The sequence below is a fragment of the Xenia sp. Carnegie-2017 genome, unplaced genomic scaffold, assembly GCF_021976095.1.
Source record: "Xenia sp. Carnegie-2017 unplaced genomic scaffold, XeniaSp_v1 HiC_scaffold_14, whole genome shotgun sequence".
In the NCBI taxonomy this organism is placed as follows: domain Eukaryota; kingdom Metazoa; phylum Cnidaria; class Anthozoa; order Malacalcyonacea; family Xeniidae; genus Xenia; species Xenia sp. Carnegie-2017.
In genome coordinates, this window is record NW_025813447.1 from 8543351 (window position 1) to 8570423 (window position 27073).

General features: G+C 38.9%; 2 protein-coding genes across 4 annotated transcripts in view; both read left to right on the plus strand.

The window, feature by feature from the left end:
* LOC124435199 overlaps positions 1–9131 on the plus strand; it is a 26337-nt gene extending 17206 nt beyond the window's left edge. Inside the window, exons 19-23 of the mRNA XM_046985144.1 lie at positions 3429–4232; positions 5743–6091; positions 6280–6605; positions 6861–7387; positions 7551–9131. Coding sequence (XP_046841100.1) covers positions 3429–4232; positions 5743–6091; positions 6280–6605; positions 6861–7387; positions 7551–8759 — 3215 coding nt within the window. The 3' untranslated portion in view covers positions 8760–9131. The remainder of the gene's footprint in view (positions 1–3428; positions 4233–5742; positions 6092–6279; positions 6606–6860; positions 7388–7550) is intronic.
* LOC124435692 (contactin-6-like) overlaps positions 1–24371 on the plus strand; it is a 30347-nt gene extending 5976 nt beyond the window's left edge. The window contains exons 1-18 of one of the 3 annotated variants that reach the window (XM_046985662.1): positions 9933–10228; positions 12713–12788; positions 13611–13892; positions 14430–14744; positions 15192–15297; positions 15445–15626; positions 16588–16863; positions 17680–17964; positions 18321–18620; positions 18679–18984; positions 19177–19247; positions 19883–20123; positions 20562–20683; positions 20895–21081; positions 21544–21822; positions 21980–22083; positions 22546–22738; positions 23416–24371. In XM_046985662.1, the coding sequence (XP_046841618.1) occupies positions 12734–12788; positions 13611–13892; positions 14430–14744; positions 15192–15297; positions 15445–15626; positions 16588–16863; positions 17680–17964; positions 18321–18620; positions 18679–18984; positions 19177–19247; positions 19883–20123; positions 20562–20683; positions 20895–21081; positions 21544–21822; positions 21980–22083; positions 22546–22738; positions 23416–23516 (3405 nt within the window). In that variant the 5' untranslated portion in view covers positions 9933–10228; positions 12713–12733 and the 3' untranslated portion in view covers positions 23517–24371. Of the gene's footprint in view, positions 1–9932; positions 10229–12712; positions 12789–13610; positions 13893–14429; positions 14745–15191; positions 15298–15444; positions 15627–16587; positions 16864–17679; positions 17965–18320; positions 18621–18678; positions 18985–19176; positions 19248–19882; positions 20124–20561; positions 20684–20894; positions 21082–21543; positions 21823–21979; positions 22084–22545; positions 22739–23415 lie in introns of those variants that run through there. The other 2 variants (XM_046985659.1, XM_046985661.1) reach the window with 2 other exon arrangements.
* Positions 24372–27073: the final 2702 nt, after the last annotated feature.

Sequence of the window (27073 nt, forward strand, 5' to 3'; positions counted from 1 at the left end):
GCCCTTTTTAGGGACAGCACTACTTGCTCCACAAGGAGAGGGGCCTAGAAAAGGTGGCCTAACCAAAGCTCGTCTCTCATCCCCCCAGTTTGCTTGCCGTGGTCAACGGGCATCTTTACTAGCGGTCGAACAATAACAAAGAAAGGAAGGTATGCACTCACTGGTATGGGTGCAAAAGCACTGAAACTGGCATGTTGGAACATCAGAACCATGCTTGACAAAGCTCACAGCAACAGACCTGAACGTCGTTCTGCTTTGATTGCACATGAACTTTCCAGGCTAGATGTCGACATTGCTGCCCTCAGCGAAGTTCGCTTCCCGGAAGAAGGCAGCCTTCAGGAGCATGGCGCCGGATATACCCTTTTCTGGTCAGGAAAACCTGCAACAGAAAGGTGTCTCGCAGGCGTCGGCTTCATGGTTAGAACCTCCATCGCTTCCAAGTTGCAAAACCTGCCAACTGGTCATTCTGACCGCATCATGTCCATGCGCCTCCCTCTGAAGAACAAAAAGTATGCCACGTTCTTCAGTGTGTATGCCCCAACTCTTCAAGCTGTGCCTGCAGAAAAAGACAAGTTCTACTCAGAGCTCCGCAGAGTTCTTCGAAGCACTTCCGTAGACGATAAGGTGATAATCCTTGGCGACTTCAACGCCAGAGTGGGACAAGACGCTGTTGCCTGGAAAGGAGTGCTTGGCAGACATCGCGTTGGTAACTGCAACGACAAGGGGCGCTTGCTGCTGGAGTTTAGCATGGAGCAGCAACTTGTCGTCACCAATACCATCTTCCAACAAAAGGGCAGTCTGAAAACAACCTGGATGCATCCTCGGTCCAAACACTGGCACCTTATTGACTACGTTCTAGTGCGCCAACGAGACCTCCAAGACGTCTTACACACCAGAGTGATGCCCAGCGCAGAATGTCACACTGACCATCGCCTCGTGCGCTGCAACTCAGACTTCACTTCAAACCTAAAGCAAGAAAGGGAGGGCCCCCAAAGAAAATGTTCAAGCTCAGCAGGCTACAATCAGCTGTAGTGAGAGCTGACTTCCAGACGTGCTTGCAGTTCAAGCTTGAAAACGATGGCTGCCCAGAAGATCCCTCACCTGATTCACTTTGGCTTCATTTGAAAAGAGCCATACTGCAGACATCAGAAGAAGTCCTGGGGTTCACCACTAAAAAGAACAAAGACTGGTTTGACGAACACAACAAGGAGATCCTGGAATTGCTGGCTAAGAATAGATCAGCCCACCAGGCTCACCTGGCTCAGCCGTCCTGTCCCGCGAGGAAAGCTGCCTTCCGTTACATTTGTAGCAACCTCCAACGCAAGCTTCGAGATATTAAGAACGAGTGGTGGATCAACCTCGCAGAACGAACTCAGCAATGCGCAGACTCTGGTGACTACAGAGGCTTCTACGAAGCCCTTAAGGCAGTGTACGGCCCTACGCACCACGCCCAGAGTCCTTTGCGCAGTGCGGACGGTGAGGCGCTCCTCACAGACAGGGCGTCTATCCTGAGACGCTGGTCCGAGCACTTCCACGCCTTCTTCAGTGCTGATCGAGTCGTTCAGGACTCAGCAATCCTCGCATCCCTCAGCTCCCAGTTATAGTGGAATTGGACGAACCACCCTCTATGAAAGAACTCACAGAAGCCATAGAGAAGATTAAGAGTGGCAAGGCAGCAGGAGTTGATGGCATCCCACCAGAGATCTGGAAGGATGGAGGCCCAGCGTTACACAGAAAGCTCCACGAACTCCTCGTCTGTTGTTGGGAACAAGGAAAGCTTCCAAGAGACCTCCGCGGTGCAGTCATCGTTACCTTGTACAAAAACAAAGCCGAGCGGAAAACAAGAGCGGCCAAGTCAGGTTGAACAGCACACTCTCAGAACCCTTCCCATCGTCAACGGCGTGAAACAGGGTTGTGTCTTGGCTCCGACTCTGTTCAGCATCTTCTTCAGCATGATGCTTAGCATGAAGCCAAAGAAGACCTTGACGATGACGATGCTGTCCACATTCGTTATCGCCTTGACGGCAGCCTGTTCAACCTCAGGAGGCTGCAAGCCCATACAAAGACCCATGAGCAGATGATCCGAGACCTCCTCTTTGCCGACGACGCTGCCCTTGTTGCCCATACCGAAAGAGACCTGCAGCGCCTCTCGTCCTGTTTTGCAGAGGCTGCCCAGCTCTTCGGACTCGAGGTCAGCTTGAAAACGACGGAAGTCCTCCATCAGCCCGCACCTCGGGTAGATTACCGCCCTCCTCACATTACCATCGGCGAGACTGAGCTGAAAAGCGTTCACCAGTTCACCTACCTGGGGTGTGTTATCACATCAGATGCGAAGATCAACAGGGAGGTCGACAACAGACTGGCAAAGGCAAGCAGCGCTTTTGGCAGACTGTATAACAGAGTGTGGAACAACAATTCTTTGAAGAAGGGCACCAAGATCAGCGTGTACAGAGCCGTCGTACTCACCACCCTCTTGTACGGCTCTGAGTCATGGGTAATCTACCGTCACCACCTACGCCTCCTTGAGCGTTTCCATCAGCGTTGTCTCCGCACTATCCTCAACATTCACTGGAGTGACTACGTCACCAATGTTGAGGTCTTCACACAGGCGGAGATCATCAGCATCGAGGCCATGCTACTGAAGTCGAAGCTACGTTGGGCAGGGCACGTTTCCAGAATGGATGATCAGCGCCTGCCCAAAATTGCCTTGTATGGCGAACTTTCCACTGGCCACCGTTACAGAGGGGCACCGAAGAAACGCTACAAAGACTCTCTGAAGAAGTTCCTCGGAGCCTGCCATATTGACCACCGCCAGTGGTCTACTCTTGCTGTTGACCGTGATGCCTGGCGTCGTACTGTCCACCAGGCTGTCTCCTCCTTTGAGACTCTCGTACAGAGAACTTGAGGGAGAAACGCCGCAAGAGGAAGAACCGGGAAGCTTCAGCAGCCGTACCTGACGTGACCTTTGACTGTAGCCGCTGCGGCCGAACCTGTTTGTCTCGCATCGGACTTGTCAGCCACGAGCGTGCCTGTAGTCGACGTGGACAGCCCCCTTCATAAATCTTCGTTCGCGAAGCCAAGCCAAGAGAGAGATTTCACAAAGACAGAGCTCCCTTCATTGTGACATGTTAATGGTAAAAGATGTTGCCTACTGGTATCAACCTAAAGTTGTCAGGAAACTGAAGAGTATCTGATACATTGTGCGAGCTCATTATGCAATATAACGAAACAAGTTGGATAATTTGGAAATAAGAAAAACTTCAACATCACGAGAATAAAAAGAGATGTGCATTCACTGTTTTAGAAAGTACACTGTCATTTCAAAAATTCTGGTCATTGCAAACATAATTTAATTTACAAAATTTTCGTTTTATAGGCACTTTAATGACACTCTCGACCTTAATTGTTCATTGCTTTCCTTATTTTAGGTGTGACATTTGTTCCTAAATCACCTGGAGAACACTTGATTCGCATTAAGAAGTCTGGTAAAGAGATTCCTGAAAGTCCTATATCTGTAATGATTGACCGTGTTGAACCTGAGAAAGCAGTCGGTGCTCCATGTGATGTACCCTTAGACGTTGAAGGATTGAATCTTCCTGAAGATTTACCAAAGTTGACTGCAACTCTAAAGAGACCTGGATCCAATGTTAAGGAGCCTGTTGAACCCAAAGCTACTTCTGATGGAAACCTTAGTGTTTCATTTGTTCCCAGGTCTCCTGGTGAACATTTAATAACGGTCAAGAAACGTAACCGACCTGTACCAGGTAGTCCGTTCTCCACCATGGTAACAGCACCTGAACCCCCTTGTGAAATTGGCAAACCATCTAATGCTCCATTAGAAAATATTCCATCCAAAGATCTTCCAAAACTGGACGCTGGTCTATTGCGACCTGACTCCACGAAGGAGGAACCAGTTCCGGTTAAAAAAACCTCAGATGATAATCTTTATGTTCCATTCATTCCTCGCAAAGCTGGACCTCATAGAATCAATGTGAGAAAGGACGGAAGGCCTGTTCCAGATAGTCCGTACATTGTGGATGTACCTGAAAAGGTTTCGAAAAAGCCTCCAGTCAAAGAGCTTCATCCTGTCGGTAAAGCATGTGGTTTTGGTTTCGATATACCTGGAGTAAAAATTCCTGGTGATTTCAAGAAACTAAGTGCGACATTGCAGCGTCCAAGCAGCAAGAAAAAAGAACCATTAAATCTGGAGCTTAATCCCGATAACATCTTGGGTAACACAGTAGTTCGCTCTCCTACAATTTTCCTCAAATTTTTTCAAGTGATTTTGTCAACGTTATTTAACGGAAATAATCAAATGCAAATCCCAATGATCATCGTCAATGATTAATCGTCAATGTTTGCAAATATTAATCACATAATGAACTATCTAATCATCGAATTTGATTTATTGTGCCAATATTAACGTCTTCAGTTTGTTTTAGCATCCTGTTTTCATTTTTATATTTGTCCAATAGGAATATCATTCGTTCCAAGTGGGAAAACTGAACCGGCCGAAATTGTCCAAACTAAAAACGATACTTACACTATTCGCTTTGTAACAAAAGAAGGTGGAATATACAAGGTTTGTGAAAAGATATTCTCTAGTTGTTTGTAAATTTATTGTAGTAAATAGTTTGTTACACTTGCATAAATACTAGATGAAAATGTTTTGCTCAAGTCAAGAGGAGACTTGCCATCGAAGCACATTTCATGCTCTTATGATCACTGTTCACTTTTCCTATATCTATGTGAAGAATCGCCGTCGAGATATACCTGGAGTAAAAATTCCTGGTGATTTCAAGAAACTAATTTTGACATTGCAGCTTAATCCCGATAACATCTTGGGTAACATAGTAGTTCGCTCTTCTACAATATTCCTCAAATTTTTTCAAGTGATTTTGTCAACGTTATTTAACGGAAATAATCAAATGCAAATCCCAATGATCATCGTCAATGATTAATCGTCAATGTTTGCAAATATTAATCACATAATGAACTATCTAATCATCGAATTTGATTTATTTTGCCAATATTAACGTCTTCAGTTTGTTTAGCATCCTGTTTTCATTTTATATTTGTCCAATAGGAATATCATTCGTTCCAAGTGGGAAAACTGAACCGGCCGAAATTGTCCAAACTAAAAACGATACTTACACTATTCGCTTTGTAACAAAAGAAGGTGGAATATACAAGGTTTGTGAAAAGATATTCTCTAGTTGTTTGTAAATTTATTGTAGTAAATAGTTTGTTACACTTGCATAAATACTAGATGAAAAAATGTTTGTGCTCAAGTCAAGAGGAGACTTGCCATCGAAGCACATTTCATGCTCTTATGATCACTGTTCACTTTTCCTAGATCTATGTGAAGAATCGCCGTCGAGATATACCTGGAGTAAAAATTCCTGGTGATTTCAAGAAACTAAGTGCGACATTGCAGCGTCCAAGCAGCAAGAAAGAAGAACCATTAAATCTGGAGCTTAATCCCGATAACACCTTGGGTAACATACTAGTTCGCTCTCCTACAATTTTCCTCAAATTTCTTCAAGTCATTTTGTCAACGTTATTTAACGGAAATAATCAATTGCAAATCCCAATGATCATCGTCAATGATTAATCGTCAATGTTTGCAAATATTAATCACATAATGAACTATCGAATCATCGAATTTGATTTATTGTGCCAATATTAACGTCTTCAGTTTATTTTTAGCATCGTGTTTTCATTTTTATATTTGTCCAATAGGAATATCATTCTTTCGAACGGAGCCTGGAAAGCATCTTGTTCACGTGAAAAAATCGGGAGAAGAAGTTCCCGGCAGTCCTTTCGAAGTAATGGTAGAAGATGCTGAAGCAGTGAACGCTGTCGGTAGACCGTGTGACTGCCATTTGGATATACCTGGCTTGAATTTGCCCGCAGATCTTAGTAAACTAAAATCAACCTTGAAACGGCCTGACTCTGATACAAAAGAGCCAATCAAATTAAAGGTACTCTCCGACAACACTCTTAGTGCGTCGTTTGTGCCCAGATCCCCAGGAGAGCATTTGATAAGCGTGAAGAAGTTCAACCGACACTTGAGCGGAAGTCCATTTAGGTGAGGGAAAACATTGAAATTGTTAATAGAATTATCCTATTGGATTCTTAGAGTCAAACTACAATCGTAAATTTATTTAAAAATTTCCGAAAACTTTTGTCATATCGATTAATGAAAGCGTTTTCATTGGCAGATCACTTTTCATTTCAATTATATATGCCCTGAAGCTACTTTCTGTTTTGTTCTAGTGTTATGGTAAGTGCCCCGGATGCTGCTAGCCAGTCTGTCGGTCGACCGTGTGGAGTTGGTCTAGAGATACCTGGTTTAAAACTTCTTGAAGACTTCGCCCTTCTGACAGGTGTTTTGAAACGCCCCGGAAGCACTGTGGAAGAGCCGTTGAAGCTCATTCTCAACTCAGATAACACGCTCAGTGTATCGTTTATACCAAAAGAAACGGGGGAGCATTTTGTAAGCGTGTTTAAGAACAAACGTCACGTGAGTGGGAGCCCATTTTCAGTGATGGTCAGCGGTCCTGGGCCCGACAATGCATCTAAAGTAAAGGCCTACGGTCCAGGTTTGTATACTGCTTGAAACTTATGCCTTTCAAAGGAAGTTTTCCTAGATTTGTGTTGAACGTTTTCGACTGTTATTTGTTCATATTTTCTTTTATATTTTACATGTGCCTTGTAATTTTGTTTGCTGTTCAAATAACACCTAAACGAAATTATTGTACTCAAAAAGGTTTCATTTTAAATGTTTATTATGATATTGATATGCCTTTTCTCGCAATTGATCCAACATGTAGCAGTAACGACTACTTCTGTCACAGGTTTGAAATCAGGAGTGGTTGACGAGAAATCGGAATTCACCGTGAATACTCGTGATGCCGGATACGGAGGATTGGGATTGTCCATCGAAGGACCTTCAAAGGCAAATATCAATTGCGTGGATAATGGGGATGGCACGTGTGCTGTGGACTTTGTTCCTACAGAGCCTGGTGATTACACCAATCACGTACGTTTTGCCGATGAAGAAATTCCTGGAAGCCCATTTTCGTGCAAGTTAGTGCCAAAGGGCAGCAAGCGTCCTGTTGTTGACGAAGGGATTACGAGGGAGATGGTTGATAGTGTGGAGAGTGCACCTGCGCAGAGAACCCCTCAGCTTCTTGACGATCTAATTTCTTTCAGTACTCAAGAACCGCACGACTTTGATCTGTACCTTGTTGGTTACGATCTGAAAAACTTGAAAGCAACTGTTGAAACACCAAGTGGGAAAACTGAACCGGCCGAAATTGTCGAAACTGAAAACGATACTTACACCATTCGCTTTGTAAGAAAAGAAGGTGGAATATACAAGGTTTGTGAAAAGATATTCTCTAGTTGTTTGTAAATTTATTGTAGTAAATAGTTTGTTACACTTGCATAAATACTAGATGAAAAAATGTTTGTGCTCAAGTAAAGAGGTGACTTGCCATCGAAGCAGATTTCATGCTCTTATGATCACTGTTCAATTTTCCTAGATCTATGTGAAGAATCGCGGTCGAGATATACCTGGAAGTCCTTTCCGAGTAAAAGTAGAAGCACCGAAATGGGGTGGCGCAGGTAAGTGTTCAGCTGCGGGGCCTGGTCTTGAAAGTGGCGTTGTGAACCAACCGGCAAACTTCACCGTCTGGACACGTGACGCTGGCCCAGGAGGCCTGGCGGTTGCAATCGAAGGTCCAGCCAAAACGGAAATTAATTGTAAAGATAATGGAGACGGCTCGTGCAGCATCACTTACGTTCCAACTGAACCTGGCGAGTATGACGTGCATGTCCGATTTGCTGACGAAAATATCCCGGGTGCACCGTTCAATGTATTTGTAACAACGGAAGAAGACGAGCGTTTCCGAGATTTGAGTGTTTCCGACATGTTGGAGAGTGGCATTACAGTTGGTCAACCTGCTTCTTTCTCTCTTCAAACAAACGGCCCAGTTGGTAAAGTCACCGCTTCTGTTATTACACCTTCCGGTTCCGAGTCCCCAGCGACCGTTTCAGATCGTGGTAATAGTAGCTACGCGATAAGATTTGTCCCCAAGGAGGTCGGCATTCATTTGATCAATGTTCGTTTCGATGGTGTGCGTATTCCGGGTTCTCCGTTCAAGGTCAAAGTTGGTGGGGGTGAAAGTTACCCCAGTAAGGCAAAGGCATACGGTCCCGGATTGGAAGGTGGTGTTGCCGGCGAAGAAACCTACTTCACTGTTGATGCTTTACGAGCGGGCACCGGAGCATTGTCGCTGTCGGTTAATGGACCTGCAAAGGTACGAATGAATTGTACGGAATACCCCGATGGAACGTACAAAGTAACGTATCATCCAGTTATTGCCGGCGAGTATAAAATTGTCATCAAGTTCGCCGATCAAAACATCCCGAAGAGTCCTTACAATGTTACAATATCAAGCGACGGTTCCTCTGCATTTGCCGAAAAGTGTAAGCCGGTCGGATCCGGATTGCATCGTGCCGTTATTGGTGAGCCAAATGCGTTCACTGTCAACTGTAGTGATGCAGGTCGAGGGTCTTTGATGGTCGGCGTAGAGGGACCAGCTATTCCTGCTAAAGAAATCAATGTTAAGCACACTGGTGGAAAAGTTTATGCCGTTAACTATACCTTAGAGGAACCCGGAGAATATGTTTTGAAAGTGTTGTGGGGTGAAAAGCACATCCCTGGCTCGCCATTCCATGTAACTGTATAACAAAGCGAATGACGCGGTTGAGTAATTGTCTTTGGATCATGTCTTACATGAAGTGAATATGTAGTTTTTCATATAATTTTGCCAAATGTCAAATTTTGCAATGTCGACTGAATTATTTCTAATTCTACTCAATCATAAATACCATTTCAATACTAAATGAATTTTGGAGTGACGATTGGAGTTTAGGGACTATTATAGTTTTGTATTTTCTCTGTTGGCTAAGAGTTTTGGCTTTTTGATATAGGATGATTTTTTGTAATAATTAATACGTGCGCAGGTCTTTAATAGATTAGCTAGTCCTTTGTTTTCTATAAAATTTGTATTGAAAGTGTTTTTTGAATAGCGAAAGTATTAAAAGTAAAGTTTGTTTAATTTGTCGTTCCGTTTCTAGTCTCGTTTTCGATACAGTGTTTTCAATACTGTTTTTGAATCCTCCTTTTACATGCAACGCAAGACGGAATACTGGATCTAGCTCAATTCGTTTGTTTTTCTGTTATTTTCATGTCGGCATCACAAGGCTGATGAAATACTTTTCCATACTGATTGCTTTGCAAGCAAAATAGCTTTCTTGTGGTTATTTCGATGTTTTGCTTTGCACTTTGGTAATCTTTTCTATGTTACTCTGCGGGCACCAAAATACTTGTAATTTTAAAAAATTTTCTCACGCTGCTTAGAAAGCATATCATATTTGCCATACTGCTAATGGTTCGAAAATACAAACAGGAGTTTAAAATCTTTCGTGACCCAGGTGCTTTGATGAAAATTATACTCTTACAAAGTGACTACGAACAGCGTAACTGACAACTCGTAATTCCACGTAACCAGTACGAATATAAAAATGAAATTGGTTGGTTATTGGTATCCAATAGCGTGCACTAAATGATTCGTATCATTTTAAACATTTCCCACCAGCATGTGTGTTAATTACGTACAGTAATTACACACCTAGCCTAACGGTATTGACCATGATTAGTGGCAGTCGTACTCGGTGTCATATAAAAATACCCGTCTTGTGTCGCGTACATTAACCTCTAATTGAGCATTTCATGTCCTCTCTCAGATAATCTGCTGGTGGTCGTGTGTCACATTAGCAAATTGCAGACAGCAACATAAATATATTAAGGTTTTGATAGCAATTAGGTTTTCAAGTCTTTATTCTTTGTTTTTGTAATTGAGTTTGAATTACCATAAATGCACGCTGTTTGGGTTTGAAAAACTGCGGGGTGTCTCGCCTAATTTATATTTTCTCTGAGTCAAGGGCAATTAACTGCGGTTCTCTTGTTCCTTTAGATATGTCATACCAATAATAATTTGGAATTTTTACTCGTTCAAGAGAATACGACTTTGGTATTGTCGAAATTTCGAAATTCGAACCCGTTTTTCTTCGAGGCTTTTACGAATGGTGCTCGTGTAGTTTGTCGTCAAGAAGTATTCCTAAATATTCTCGAACAAGGTGAAAATAATTGTGAGTACGTATCTGATAATACTTTTCTCTTATAATGTGCAATAATTACAATTGAAGAACGCATCATTTCGTTATGTAATACAACATCAACCTAGCTATATTCAAGCGTTTAATTGTAGCTAAAGCAGTTAGTGTGTACGATCGTTCGTCGTTTTTCAATTGGCCACTTCAATCACTTTATATATAGCTTGATGAAGTGATTGTAATGATGTCAACCTATTGCTCGCTCCTGACTTCGATGAAATCTAGCAATTTCGTCAAAATCTTTTACTATTGATACTTAGACACTCTAGAAAAATACCTTGCAAGCATTATGAGCTTGTACTTCAGATCATCCAGAAAAAAAGCCGTTTATCTATTCAACTGGCGTTCGTGGTTTTGATTTTGATTAAAGATCTTTTCAAATAACTAGGAATTTAAATGAAATTTATGAAATTTAATCAAAAAGAAACGTCGGAAGGTTTATAGGAGACAAATTTTGCATCCTCATTTGGCAGTTGTGAATGTATGTTTCTGTATGATGTTGATAAAATTCTTAGATGACTCGTGCTTACACATCCATTAATTTCAAGCATTTCCTATCAAAAGTGAGACTAGCGAGAGGGATGTTTACATTTCAGACTTCTAAAATTCTATAACTCCTTTTGTATGTAGGAGAGAATCAAAAGAGATTCTAACCCAATATACTGTACTGTGTGTACTGTATATACTCTTTATAACCCAATGTGCTGTACTGTTGCTACAGCTTCTACTTTTCAACTATTCGTGAAATCAGACTTTACAGCACTTAGTTCATTATATCAACCACCAAGAGCATCGTTAGCCTGGTAAACACCGGCAGTTTTTCTAATCCGGTTTAACTAGCTATGATACATTTACTGAAAATTTTGCATCTTGAAGATGAAGTTTGCTGTGAAGTTTCACATACATGACGTGCTTCAAGGTATTTCAAACATGCTAATATTCTTTATGAGTTTTTTATGAAATTTTGTCTTTGTTGCTTACGTTGTCTCTTAAAAGCTTTCGTTGAACTTGGCTTGTCTTAAGTGGCTAGCTTATATGTTATTGTAGTTAACGCTTGATATAAGTGACGCAGTTGGCAACTAAACGCTATACTTTGTCTCGCTTTTTTTTGTCCGAAACTCATAATATACAGTTTGTTTCGACATGTCTGCATGCTTAATCACAAAGAAAGTTTTCATGTGATTTGACAAGAGTTTGCATTCAATATATAAGAGTTGATAGCTTGATGACATGTTAAAAATATGTTAACCTTTATTGCGTATCATGCCAAGAATACCAAACAAAATAGTTTTATTGACAACGATTAACAAATTTTATAGATAATTATTTAAAGTGATATGGCCTCCAGCATTTTAAACGATACGGGAGTCGAAGAACTTTTAAATTTCGATTAATTTCAATGGCGAAGGTCTAATCCGTTTGATAAATTGCTACCTCAGCTAGTTGACTCACACGTCTTAACAAAAAATCACCTTTGTCAGTTTTAAAAACATTGGACTAGCGTACCGAGATAGAACGGTAAACAAAAACGCTTTTAACAACAGGTATTTTTGAAAATGCGTGACATCCCATCGAGTCTTTATAGCTACATAAGTGATATTGAAATTAAGCTCTGTAGAAAAATGGAGCGGAATATCGTGAAGAGCCATGTGTAGGCTACAAATCTAAATACGTGGGAAAGCTATGGACTATAATTTCCTGTGCATTATTGAACACAAGAACTTGCTAGGGATTGCTATGCTTTTTGAAATATTGTAAAATTACCTGTGCAAAAACCGCAAAATTAACTAATGAGCTGGAATAATTATTTTGTCTGATGTATCCGGTATGCTGGGATAACCTATTGAGGAAACCTATACCCAACGTGAAAACGCTTCTAGACATATTCGAACTCATTACTGATTTGCTTTTCTTGTGTAAAGTTATGCTACAACCTTGACTTAATTTGGACTTTTTCAGTTAGTAGCTACAACGATTTTTATTCAAAAAATCAAAAAGCAACAAAAAAAGAAGTCGAAAAAGGCAATGTTTCACAGTATGCCACTGGTTTTATTGACGTACTCATCCAGGTTTTATGATCGATGTCGAAAGACTTTTTATGATGCTTGTTAGACTCTATTGCCATTTCTCAAATATTCCTTCTGTATCGCGACACGTCAACTATACGTGGCAAATGTATCATATTTGCTTGTTTGTCAATTATTGTCGTTCTTTGTGCGGTTTACCTCCCTTAATATTATTATATTATTATCTATTCCTCTCCGAACAAGCGGTCCTCTTTGGGGTGATTTTCACCAATTATAACCGCTGTAAATTTTGATGAAAAAGTTTGCCAGCGGCAATATCTGTTTAATTTTAGCAAGAGGACGGATGTATAATTTTGTAACGCTAGAAACGTGCTTATAAACGACGTAAATGGCTCGATGAACATTAGAAAGGACCGTGATGTTATTTTTTTTTATAGATACGATAGTCAGAAGACATAATGTTCGTTATACTTGTTGGTCTTATTTTGTGCACAACGTTTGTCGCTTCAAACGGTGAGACAAAGATTTTTTTAAAGCAGGGCCACTTCTGACAAATTTTGAATTTTGCATGACGTATTTCTGACGCGTAGATTTCGCCAGGGAATCCAGTTCGAACGGGAAACATAAAACAAGAGAGTGCGTTGTTGTGTGGTCTGCTGTTTATGGCTGTTTCTGTTTTGGTTTTTCAGCACTTTTGACATTATGTCGAACAATGTCGAATCAATAAATTTTTAATGTAATATATAAGTAAAAACACCCATCTTCTAAATTACTCATTTTCCAATCAACTCTGCTAACATTCGATCGCTCACTCTGCATGAGATAAATGTGTACCATATCGATTCAAAACTGCTTCATCTAAACATTCTAAATATTTTGAAAACTTCAATAACTACTATAATGCAGTGTACGCAACAGGTACTTATTAAAATGAGCGTGTTTTTTACACTTTATGTCCGGGTGAAGCAAAAATTTGTCCTTTTTAAACGAAAGTATGTGTCCTTTATAAAGAACTAAAATATATTATGTCGTGATCACATTATGGCTTTTGATTTTGGACTAAAAAATCCTCCAATATGAACTGAAAATGAAGCGATTCCTAAAATCATCCCAATTTGATTGCTCACACAGAATGCTCGAAAGCAAAAAAAAGTAGGAAGCATAATTGCGAATGAGCTGCGCAAGTTAGTGGTGTGACACTGGTGAGGCAAATGTAGAACAATATAAAGAAATCAACTGAAACTCGTTGGGAGAATATTAAGATCTTAATATGTGTCACTGTGTGTAAAAAAATGTTATTAAAGCAGATTTGCAATTATTTACATGTCTTTTCAGAAAATTACGAGGGTCCGTCGATCCTTTCAAATCCAGTAGACACCATAGCACAGCCAGGGATTGACATATCACTGTACTGCATCACACGTGGTCAACCCACACCCTCCGTGACCTGGGAGAAGGATGATGTTCCCTTAAAAGGCAATCATTTTGATGTATTGCAAAACGGTGGTCTTCGCCTGAAGAAAGTGGACGAATATCGTGATAGTGGAAATTACCGCTGCCGTTCGAGTAATCCAGTTGGAGTGATCAAAAGTCTTCCAGCCAGGCTCGACTTTCCTTGTAAGTTAGGCTATCTTAAAAATTGGCTTTAATACCTGCTATGCATGGGATGGAAAGTCAGAGTTCTTTTTACGTGCATATATTATCTTAACTTAGTTGTGATTGATCAATTTACCTCGTGTTTAAAGCTATGATCTCATAGACTCACAGAAGATTAAGTGATTAATGTCCGCGTTTTACATTTTGTTTTTCTTTTGATCTTTTCATGTACATCTATTGTTTTATGTAAATCTTGCTTTAACGTCGCATTCTCAGCCGTGACGATTAACGTTATCGTCAATCAGTCTTTTTTCACAAACCTCGTCATATAAAAACATTGTTTCAGCATCCTATATTTATTGGCAAAACGGATAATATAAGAAGATACTACATTTGTGTTCAAATCGACATGTAAGATGAAGTAATATCCTTCATTTATACCTACTCCAAACGTGCTTAAAATGACACATGAGCCATCAATATACACTAACAATTGCGGTAATTTCTCTCTCGTTGCTATGCAGCTAATTGTTTCGTACTGTTGTCTCATTCACTCAGTTCTAGATAAATTTTCCCAACCGTTTCAAAAAGTAAAGGCGAACAACGCCGATGCTGTAATTCTGCGATGTCAAATTCCTAACATGAAACCGCGGAATTTGCGAACTGTTCGTTGGTCAAAGAAAGATTTTCAGTATACCGACCTACTCCCTCCTCTGGAAGATGCACCCCACTACACGGTGGGTTACAACGGTGATCTCTATTTCTCTTACGTCACAACAGCCGACTCGGGCAGTTACGTGTGCGTAGTTGGGAACACAATGCTTGGTCGCACAGAGAAAAGAACTTTAAAGCTTGCTGTTGCAGTTCCGATAGGTGATTGACTAATTAAATTTAAATGACTAGCATCCATGCTGTTGATTGCGTCATAGAGCGTTTTCGCATGACGTTGTTACCGCCATGTTGGTTTGCCAATTGAAAAGAATTTTAATGAAGTTCTTTTGTTTGGAATACCAATGTGGCTGCTTTATCCATCGCCTTGCTGATCTCTGGAGAATGATTGAAAACGATTTGTCAGATGCAAATTACACTTAAGCATACACGTTTTGACTATTGCTTACAGTATAAAATTAATTTTTTCTTACCCATCATGACGTAGTTCACTTTATGATACACCATAGAAAACGCATTCCTTCAATAGATTCCAACACCAAAAAAATGCGGCTGACTGGTAAACAAAACTATATTTCCAGTGTAAGCATATAAACTTTAAACAGAAAATGGTTGAGGTCAACTTATGTTGATTTTATTTTTTCTTTACAGAACAAAGATATGAAGTGAAAGAACCAGGTATCTTCAGTGACTTTAAAGAACCAAAATACGCCATTAAAGGGAAAACATTTGTCTTGGAATGCATTGCACATGGCAGGTTGGTTTATTTATAAAGATACATTCGGGAAATTTATCGAAAAAAGCTGTCAAAACCCGTTCATCAGAAATGCAAATCTTGAGCTCATTGTATATAGCCAAATGAATCTTGCATTGAAAATGAAATGGATAAACTATATTTTGTTAGACCTGTTCCTCGCGTCTCTTTGACGCGTTTGGGCCAAAAGGAAGAGCTGGGGAAAACGTCGTCGAACAGGAGGCAATATGTCATTTACAATTTTGACGCAAAGAATGCTGGGACGTATGTTTGCAGAGCGAGAAATAGTTACGGTGACTGGTACGAGGCAACCACTACAGTCACAATGTTAGGTAAGAGTTGACGACTAACATGAATTTTCCTCTGAGCGATCCATGGATGCCCAAGAAAAAATAAAATTATCTTGTACAAATGAATGCATCACCGACAATAAGCCCGGAAAGGCAACCTGGTTAAACTAGGAACCTTTTGTCAGAAATTTCACAGATCTTTGACATAAAAACTGCTATTCGAACGACATGAGAAGGTGTAATGTTTACTTACATGAAAGACGTTCCAAAAGTGTTATCAATAGCGGATTCAGCGCTCGTTAAAATAAATTACAGCTGCTCAATTTTAAATTCTTTCTCGAAATTACTATTGGTTTTGCATTTCTAAAGAATATAATTTTATCGATGACTTGTCTCTAATGAGGCCTAAAAATGTTATTGTATTCCAAAATGTGCTGCAGTAATTTATTTTGACGCACCCTAGATCCGCTACTGGGAGGGGGGGTGTTAGGATGACTCCGAAAAGTTATCTTAACATAGTCGTTGAGACTATTTTTGTTAATGTTTCTTTATATGGTTACTTTAACGTGATTGGTTACCGTCCATGAATTTTTAGAATAATATCATAGATCAATGTAAATGATCTAAATGAAAATGAGCAATGAAACCAGACCTTGCATCAAGCTTTCTACTGCCGCATAGAAATTCATTTCTTATCAATTTTTTTTAAGGAAAGATCCATTGGTAATAAATTCGTTTCATTTAAACTTGAATAGTCTACAAACAGTAGAAATTCAGTAAATTAAATTTGAGTAGATTTCCTCGGGTAATGCAGCTTGAAAATTTATTTCAAACGCAGTGCAATTAGGAAAATCGTACAAAATATTGAAAACAAAAAATTTAGACATTGGTCAAAATTAGCCATCCGCCTTTCTTAATACTTCCAAACCGTACACAATGCAACTAAAAATGCATTTGTTTCGGACAAGAATGTTCTTCTGTAATGCTGTTCTATATTCAACAGAGGAAACTCAGTGGATTAAACGACCTACAGGCGCTTCAGTTGACGTAAATTCCAGCTTGACATTGCAATGCGAGGCTAAAGGTGTACCTCCCATCACGTACGCATGGTTCTACAACGGAATAAGAATGATGTCATCGGGTAACAAGATGAATTGCGTCATAAATGAGGGATCGCTGTGGTTTCCCAGCGTGCAAGTTGGCTACAGTGGGATGTATCAATGTGAGGCGTCAAACAGCGTAAAAAGGTTAATGACGTCTATGAGACTTTCTGTGAAAGGTAAACGTTATGAGGACAAAATTTATTTTTGCATGATTTCTCGTCGGCAGCAACCGAAAACAAGCATCTCCGGGAAACACAGTTTAGAACAATAACAAATGAAGTTACAGCTGTTGAACGCTTTCCCTGTGTCACCATACATCTCTATACATCCTGTGAACAGTGGCGGATTACTAATTACGAGCCTGTAGGCTACGACAAAATTAAGGGCCTTTATGCGATACCTATTCCTCCTACTAAGTTCAGCTTTCCTTTGCTTTTGCATTTCCTGTTTGTAACCTCATAGGGTAGAAAATGGGAAAAGTTTCAAAACGAAATTTCGAAAATCATTGACATGGTCATGGAAATAGGAAAAGCCAATACTTCATGAGTTCTGAGCATTGCGCATTTGAGCACTAGATATCACTAAGGTCATTTTCCCTCTGCATTCAATAGCTCGTAAGGGTTTTCATTAGCATAAATGATCTAAATTAAGCTCGTTCAGCCAGCCCAGAATAGCAATAACGTCCAAAGTATAATAATGTCTAGATACAACGGGACTCTCAAAAGCCCAGGCCTGTAGGCGTAAGCCTACTTAGCCTAGTGGATAATCCGCCCCTGCCTGTGAACACTTTGAAATTGATAGAGCCATCCAGTAAAAATAAACGTAAATCAAATCATAGTTTAGATTTGTTCCTTGTTGTAAAAGTAGCACTGGAGCACCGACAACGAAAGATCTCCTGATGAAGCCGGAGGAAAAATCTAAAGTTTACAATGTTATATAGTATGAAAAAATTCCTAAATCACAAATGAATTTTGTATTAAATATTTTTTCAGCTGCTGCACCAAGTTTTACGGATGGGGCCATCGCTCCTGACGAAGTAACAAACGCCGTCGTGAGTGGAACAATTAGTCTTCGTTGTAAACCCATTGGTTCACCCAAGCCACAAATCTTTTGGTTTAAAGGCTCGACGAGACTTTCTTCAAATGGCAAATACACCGTGGATAGTGATGGATTGCTACGTATACATGATGTGAAAAAGAGTGATAGGGGAACATATATGTGCGTTGGACGCAATTCGTTTGGAGTTGCACGAAAAGAGACGTATCTTCTTGTCAAAAGTTTGTTCTTCTCATTTTTTATCGTACTGTAGATTTTTCTTTCAAGACTTTTTGTATTTTGCCAATCAGCAGCAAGGGTTGTCTCATATGGCATATTTACAATAATTTCCTCACTTGATTTGCTAACCATTCGAATTTCTCTATTGTTGAAACCCTAGTTCGGTTTGATGATTCAAAGTGCATATTCCGATTGGTTTGTTGAAAAAAATTTCCTGAACGTGATGTGCAAATCATGTCTGTTTTCATTCACTGGAAAATCAACCAAACTATAAAAAAACCTACTTCTTTGACCATATACTAGTGCGTGTTTCTCACGTGCTATACTTTGAGATTAAACCTTTATCCTTTCATTGTAGATGGTCTGGTAATTGTAAACTTTCCCAGACACTTGGATGCAATTGTTGGACGAAATCTGACGATTGTTTGCGAAGTGGCACTGGAAACGAAGTCCGTAGTCACGTTTAAATGGTCGCAAAACCTGCAACCCTTAACCGAAAGGAATATCAAAATTACGAACACCGAAAGGAGAAGCGTTTTGTTCATAAACTCTCTCACCAAAAAAAATTCGGCAGTTTACATTTGCGAAGCAATTGCTGATGGCTTGGCAACAGCTGGAAGAAGCAAAGACATAGCAGACATTAGGATACAAGTTGAAGGTAAGAAGATGTAGATAAACGCTGTCCTTGTCCCTGTAACTTGTTTTATCGCTCCTAGGCCCTCCGGAGCCCCCGATTTGGATCAGTGTGAGTGCAGTTCGAAAGCATCACGTCAACATAACGTGGAAAACACGTGACGTATCCGAAAATTGGAACAGAAAGCCCAAAATCATTGTTGAATATAAAACATTGTACGAAAAAGACGTTTGGTATTCAATTGGAGACGCAAGGATAGCAGGGGATAATATGGTTGAGATTAAAATCTCCCCGTGGGCATTCTACATCTTTCGTATTGTACTGATGAACGAGATTGGACGAAGTCAACCCAGTCCTGAAAGTGGGTTGATACAAAGTCCTGCAGCTGGTACGTAATTTTTGTGGAACTTATCTTGTCTTGTGTGACTTCTTATTGCTAAGTGGAGGGTTTCTAGTTTCAAACTGAAACCGTCTTAGCAACTATCCTGAAATGATCTTACGAAGAATTTAGCCTTTGCTTGTAAATTAATTTTTCTTGAGAATAAAAAAGGTTGCACAATTACATTTTATCTTCGTATAGCTCCTGACAAAGCTCCTTCAAATATAACTGGCTCGAGTGACACTGCCACTGAACTCACAATATCTTGGAAGGTAATAAAGATTGCCCATTCATAAAACCCGTTGTTACTCTTTGTCGAGCAGATGAGAATGAGTCGTGTATACAATCTTTTTCTTTAGAAATAATCCATAACTTCTCAATTTATAGCTCTAAGATTTTTATCTCACATAACATCAGTTACTAATTCAGATTCCAAGCTTTTCAAGTTAATCATAGCCTTCTCTAAGTTTGTGTAATTGCTTCACGAATCACGACATATCATGTTTGCCCTGGTAATTAATTATGGCCTAATTAGCTGTTGCCATATTGAATAGCTGACGTAATTAACGATTTTTATGAAAATTTGCCTTCATTGATAGTTCTAATTCACATTACCCTTTCAAACAGTGATATTTTCATTTCATTCACTTTGAAATAAAAAAAGTTTCAGAAGGGGCCCGACCACTTGTATGTTATAAAAACACGTATCCGCGTCAACTAGGACAAATGAAAGAAAGTAATTTTTAGCTACATAATTTAAAATGTAAGTAAAGTAAAGTGTGTTGGTGTAGGTTGGAAGAGTCAATTGAACGACGAAAAAAACAGCCATTTCCCTAAGTGAAATGAAATAAATTAGTCATACATCACAATAATAGTCAGAACTTAAATATTTGATAAAACGTTTCAGCCTTTGAAACCTATTGAGCACAACGGACCCGGATTGAGCTACGCCGTATTCTATCGTTGCGTCTCGGATCCATCGCCTATGATTCGCGTTCAGGTGGAGGAGACGACCGCAAAAAGCAAACTGGAACACACGATACGGGACACGGAATTCTATGAGCAATTCGAGTTTCAAGTTCAGGCAATCAATGCACTGGGCCAAGGTCCTAGAAGTGAGATCGTTTATGGGCATTCAGGAGAAAAATGTAGGCTTTCAAACTGTCATTTTCCCTCCCCCGTTGACTGTATAGCTACGAATACAGCTCGAGATTTTACTCGTCTAGAAATGTAAACTCCGAAATCCCAATTCTGTCTTATGAAATTATAAAATGAAGCAAACTCCGAGTCAAATATCTGTGTTTAACTCAATATTTGAGTTTAAAGAGAGAAAACAATGATACAGTAGAATTTCGAATTTATTAGAAATTCGTCATCAGACTGAGTGACAAGCTAATAGTGGCTTTAACTTTACTTTGGCTCTATCTTAGCTCTTTATTTTTTAAAATTGTACTGCTTGTATTCACCGTTGTGAGAAAAGAGCATCGTATGATTTGAAATAATTTTTAAAATGTTTTACTATTTTCGCTTTTTTCAAGCATCTGCTGGATTTTGCAGCTATTGACGTAATATTTTACCTTGTTTAGCTCCTGTTGGTGAACCACGTAATTTACGCGTTCAAATTATCAACAGCCGGTCTGCCAGGGCGACGTGGAGTGGCATAAAAAACGATCGAAAAACGCGCCGAGGAAAGCTGCTGGGATACAAGGTATGCATGGGAAAATGTGGGAATTTCATTGGGTATAAGTCAAACAAGATTTGTAATTTTCAAACTCCACTCCCCAATTTGTAACAACTAACTATGAATTGTTGTCAGCAAAAATGATAATCAGCTCATTAGCTATCTTTACTAGAAAGCAACTTGTACTGCGAAAAGTTCAGCTTGAAATGTCCGACTAATAGTTCTTTTTCCTTTCAAGGTCTACTATTGGTCAACGCAATATGGACTGCGGCCGTCTGACGCTAATTATGAGCCCACAGATGATACGGTTACTGTGGTTGGTTTGGAATCCTTTACCACATACTTCTTTCAAGTTGTCGCGTACAACAGTAAAGGCGATGGTCCTGGGAGCAATATAGTTGGACCGCTCTCAACACCTGAATCAGGTATATTAAGGAACAAATGAAATTTTGCCCATTAAGTTGAGTAATGTGCAGATAACATTGCTCAAAATCTTGAGCTCGTGATGACAAGATGTTTCATCGAAAAGTTGCGAAACAGTTACAATTAGCAACAACAATTAGCTATGTTTCCTTGGCGTAAGAAAGAAGAAATTTTGAGAGGGCACAACCTTACATCATTGATGGTAGAGGACAACAATTATCAGTACATAGTAAATGAAACAAAAAAGTTGCAGCTTTGACCTTATATGTCAAACGGTACTAATCAATGTAACATCACCAGATTCACAACATAATATAAGGCAAATATTTACTTTCAAAATTGTGGGGATGTGCCTTCACGCTCCCCTGTTTCTATGCCAATGTGTTTTTAACATTTACCACACTCATCTGGAGTCGTTTACACTGTTCCTTTGCCATCTCGTCACGTGTTCGTTTTCCCACTAGTGCCCGGGACGCCATACAGCCTTGATGTTGTAATGAAGATACCCGAAGTGACATTGAAATGGAAGCCGCCATTAAAAACAAATGGAATCATGGTTGGTTATCAGGTGACGGTGAGGAAGCTTCCCATTGGACAAATAAACATCATTGATGTGAGCAATCAAAGACTTGAGCAGGAGTTCGAGGCACTGGATTTGAATGCCAAATACCAGTTCGCGCTTTTAGCTCGCAACAGAGTTGGATTTGGCCCTCCTCTTGTCCTAAATATCGATTTGGGAAAAGGTACATGTCTACTTATCAATGAAAAATTTTCTTAAAATTCAACTCTGAGTCTACAAACAAATAATTGTTACTCCAGTTCAACATGTACTTGAACAAAATCCATAAAGATTAGCAGAAAGTTTTGAATTATATGTTCACTATTTTCCTAAACGTCTAGTACCTAAAAGAGCTCCCGAGGACGTTTATATCGCAGTGAACGCAAGAGAAAACACAGCAACAATCAAATGGTCAAAGGTCGAGGGAGAGATACACGGCTATCGGGTTCGTACAACAAAAACTCTTCTTTTCTCGTTCTCGCCCTGTAGAACACTCAATGTCATTTTTATGACTACCGGTCTATTTTGCTGCTACTAATGTTGTGAAGGAAGTAGTTTATAATAAGTTATTCAACCATCAATGTTTGCACATTGCTATACGAGTGTCGCCGTTGTATTGAATCAACACAGCCGCTTATGAGCATAGGACAGCTTGCGAATATATGACGACTGTCTTATAAAATCATGTGTTTGCATAAAATGAGAATTCAAATATTCTCTGTTATAGTGAATAACATATTGTTGCAATTATTACAAACACTGCATGTAACAGAAAAGATATCTAGAAAACCTGATGTTCATGGTATACTTGTTGGTTGTGCATCCGACATAATCCGTGTAGTTTGATTGGTTAGCCATTATTCCGTTGGTCCGTTAAAATTTCTCAATAGGAATTATTCTGTTGCAGGTGACCTACTGGAATACCAAAGACGGTCCAGAAAAATCGACAATGTTTCAAGAAGTCGAAGAAAAAGATGCAAGGCAGGTGGTTGTAAATTTGAAGGATGAACTTACGTATATGTTTCACGTTCAAGCCTACGTGGAGTTTGGCGACAGCATTGTCCTTGGTCCAATATCTAGTGTTCAGTCTTCCCCAACAGGTGAGCATATAAGCGTGAAAGTTGATCATTGTGACCATCTTAATGTAATGTAGAATGTTTTAACGAGCTATTTCTCTATCAAGTCTCTGTCAGTTTTGCTTCGTTTCGTCAGTGGGAAGGTTGACAATATCACAGCGTACCTATTTTTGTCTGATTATAATAAGACTTTTCAGGTGGGCGAAATAATGTGAAATCTTTCATCGCATTACAAATCTTATTCACATCACAAGAAAAATTTCCCCTTTCTTCCCTACCTTTTTCCACATATCCAAGCACTTGAAAACAATATGATACAAAATGGCCGTTCCAGTCGATGAAATGTTTCCAGTTTCTAGCTACACGCAGTGACGCAACCAGTCTGTAGGATTTGTTCCTCCAATGGAAATTTCAGAACATCGTTATTAACATTATAGTGAGTGAACAAAAAAGTTAACACACAGCAGAACTAAATAAACGGGCTGGCTACGATATTGGCCAGTGGCTACATTATCCAATGAAATCTTAGATCGGATGCCATGCGACGTTTCAAGAAAGTTTTAAAAATCTCCCTTTATCAGCGGTTTTCTTTCAATCAATGACTTTGTAAATTTCATGATTTGACAAGTGTAATACGATAAAATAATGAAAAACGTTTAATATTCTCTGGCATCTAAGAAATTTCTCTTTCAACCCTTTAGAAAACCCTCTGTCGGATACAAATTCAGCCACCGTCTCACATGCAAGAACGTGGCTGTTCATCTTGTGCTATTGTTTGGTGGTCTGTTATGTGGCACAATAAGTCCGAGCCACCAATGTCCTGAACATACAACACCTGATTATTTTAAGCTTCGAAAGCATTGAAAAGATTATCATTGACAGTGACAAAAAAATTTTCAAACTACAGAGTAGTATAGCAATTTTATAGTTTAAAATTTTATTGGTAAATATGTCTTTTCACATTACAAGGAAGATACCCTGCATCATGTGAAATAGCGTATCCGGGGTAGGTCAGAATACTGAATACGCTTCCAAACATATAATTTAACATACTTCAAAATAAACCAGTATTTTAGCCTATCCTGGATCGCACGTATTACGTAAACCAGGTGCCATAAGATGTAACATTGAAGTAAAAGCCATGAAATCCCCTGGTCTGTATTTCTTATTTCTTATTTCCCCTCGAGGTTTAAAATATGGAAGAGAAGAAATGATACAAGGTAGTCCTTTTAGGGCACAAAAGGAACAACGTAGATGCTTTTAGAAAGAACTTTTGCCATGCAAAAATCCATTAAATAGGAGATTAAGGGCGATCTTTTAGTAAAAGCAGACACTTGAAGTTATACATTATGTTTGTAAAATTGATAAATGGTTATTCCTACGATGCAAACTTTTGGTTGTAGCAACATTTTGATAACGTTCTTTAGTATGTTCAATCAATTAATGTATATGTTGTAAAGGAGTATTGACAATTTATTTAATTGATTCGATATCTTTGCATGTTGTATATGAAATATGCCTTAAAGTAATGAAAAATGGTTATTCCTACGATGCAAACTTTTGGTTGTAGCAACATTTTGATAACGTTCTTTAGTATGTTCAATCAATTAATGTATATATTGTAAAGGAGTATTGACAATTTATTTAATTGATTCGATATCTTTGCATGTTGTATATGAAATATGCCTTAAAGTAATGAAAAGTGGATTTTAGTGATTGGGAAAGGTTGCTTGCTGCCTTTTCGCTTATCAGTAAATAATCCTCAACATAAGCACAAGCACAGCTACTTGATACGAAAGACAAAAGCAAATTGTAAAGAAAATTCTTATTGTTTTGTTTCCTCCAACCTCTGGAGAATATGCTTTACTTTGTAAGAGCAACAAAAAGAGTTGAATTCATTTTTCTGATGATTACAAGACATAAATAAACAATTTACCGCAAGAAGACAATACGATAATTCAGGAGCTTAATATATTCAAAATTATTAGATTTAAACAAAAAATTAAATGAATGCTCATTCAGCAATGAAACAATAGCGCTCAATCTTTAGATTTACTATTTCTTTGTATATTGTACAAATGTATGTTCTTCGTATTACTTCAAACCAATCATATACTCTGATCATGCTGGTGGATAGCAATCATATATTTTTGAACAACCCTGTCTGTTATTATCCGTTTGGTGATTGTCGAGTGAGGATGTCTAGCTGTTAAAACAAAATTTTCGCTGTGTTGTGAAAGTTTGGTAAAGTTCAAAGATAGTAACTGGTTTGAGCTATGTTATATAAATGCCATGTTTTGTGATAATACAAGATGAATCCATGAAGTGTCAGAAGCTGTGTTTCATGATAATAGCTTAATAACTACAACGCCATGGCTTTTGATTCGGTTGAAGAGAAGAGAAGTCCTTTGTCAAGCCCAAAAGAAGATGGGCGGCGATAATTGATCTATCGTTCGGAAGATCTTGGCGTGAGATCGTTGATACTTTGCGTTATAGCTGCTTAAATTACGAGTTTGAAGATGTCATGGTAAGGTTTACGACGTAGTTAAATGGGAGAAGCAAAATCAGTTTTCAAAAGAAAGCATTTAAAGAGTAATTAAGAACGTAATGCTCTATGACTTGTATTCAAAAACTGGGGTCATGACGTTAGTTAATATCATCTTGTTAAACGATCTGTGTTTTCATGCAAACTGCCGTTAACTAAAATGATTGCCTAAAAGAACCGCAGATCGACCTTATTAAGTTTTCCGTTTAAAAACTATGATTCTTTAATTTAACGAACGCTGATGATGATGATGCCAGCTTTACAATAGTGCATTAAGCATGAGCAAGAAATCTTAATAGTCCGGAGGATAAGCTCCGAAAATTGGTCAGATTGTTCAAACATGTGAAGAAAGCATGAAACTTACCACAAATTGCTAATTTGATTTATAGATCAAAATAAAAGTGAGACCCCAGCAGGATCAGCTTGTTTAGGGTACTTTTGAGCCGATTAAAAGTTTGGTCAGCGGCTTAAATCGCGGGCTTAATGAGGCTTTTATAAAACCGTTTTAAATATAAAATGTTAAATAAAAATGTTGTATTTTATATAAAACAACAAAACACCATGAAAATTCCGGTAAAATTAATTAATTGTCGAAAGTTACCCTTTTAAAGGTTATTTCGAAAACTGCATAAATTTTGGGCTCCTGTGGCAAAAGCCTGGTCGCCTAGTTAATTTGGCATTTCCAGACGATATAGTGCTATTTCTCGATAATTTTTTGATTATTTTTCGCTTTTAAAATGTCTTTAAACTGGAACCTTTGTGCCTTATGTCAAAAGACACAAAGAAAAGATTTTATGTCCGGAAAAGCTTCAAATACTTTACTTGCTGGCTCAAGTTACAAGACAATTGCAGAAAACTTGAAAGAATTCGAGAAACTTGATTCGCTACCTATTAACATTCCACTTTCTTCTCTTGATGATGGCAGAGGTAAGGAATTCCTAATCAATTAAAAGTGAAATAAACTCACAGATCAACTATGAGCCATAAATTGTACTTATTTAGCCTTATAATAATACTTTAACAGGCATTGAAAATACTTTAAGAAATCACAGAGCATCATGGCACAAATCGTGCTATAATAAATGCAATACGCTAAAGCTTCAGCGGGCACAAAAGCGCAAAAGTGAAGAGGAATTTTCAACTGAGGATCCAGCAATATTAGGAGCTACTAGTCCAGCTAAAACAAGAAGAAAGACATTTGAATTGTCAAGTAAGAGTAGCAATGCTTTATCATGTTTTTCTGTGATTGCACAGAGGGTGATTTGCATAAAGCAGAAACCATGTCAATTACCAATAATGTTCAATCAGCGGCCGAGACGCTTCAAGATTACAAACTGTTAGCAAAATTAGCACAAGGTGATATGCATGCAAGAGATGCATATTACCATAAATCATGCTTGACATCTCTCTATAACCGTCAGAGAAGCAAATTAAACCAACCACAAGATAGTGCTGTTGATGATAAAAATGAAATAACACCTGAGGCAATAGCCCTTGCAGAATTAAGCCTATATATTAGTGAAAGCCTGGCAGCTGGTGAAGCAGTTTTCAAGATGTCTCAATTGTCAGAGCTCTATTGTTCAAGACTTGAACAATTAGGAGTAGAAGTGAAAGGACGTATCAACTCCACAAGACTGAAAGAACGACTTCTCACTCAAATACCAGAGCTGCATGCATTTAAAGATGGTAAAGATGTGAAGCTGGCAATGCCAAATGATATTGGAACAGCTATGGCTTTTGTACACAATAGGAACCTAGACACCGCTGCATTGTACCTTGCAAAAGCTGCTAGTATAGTACGAAAAAAAATGTTC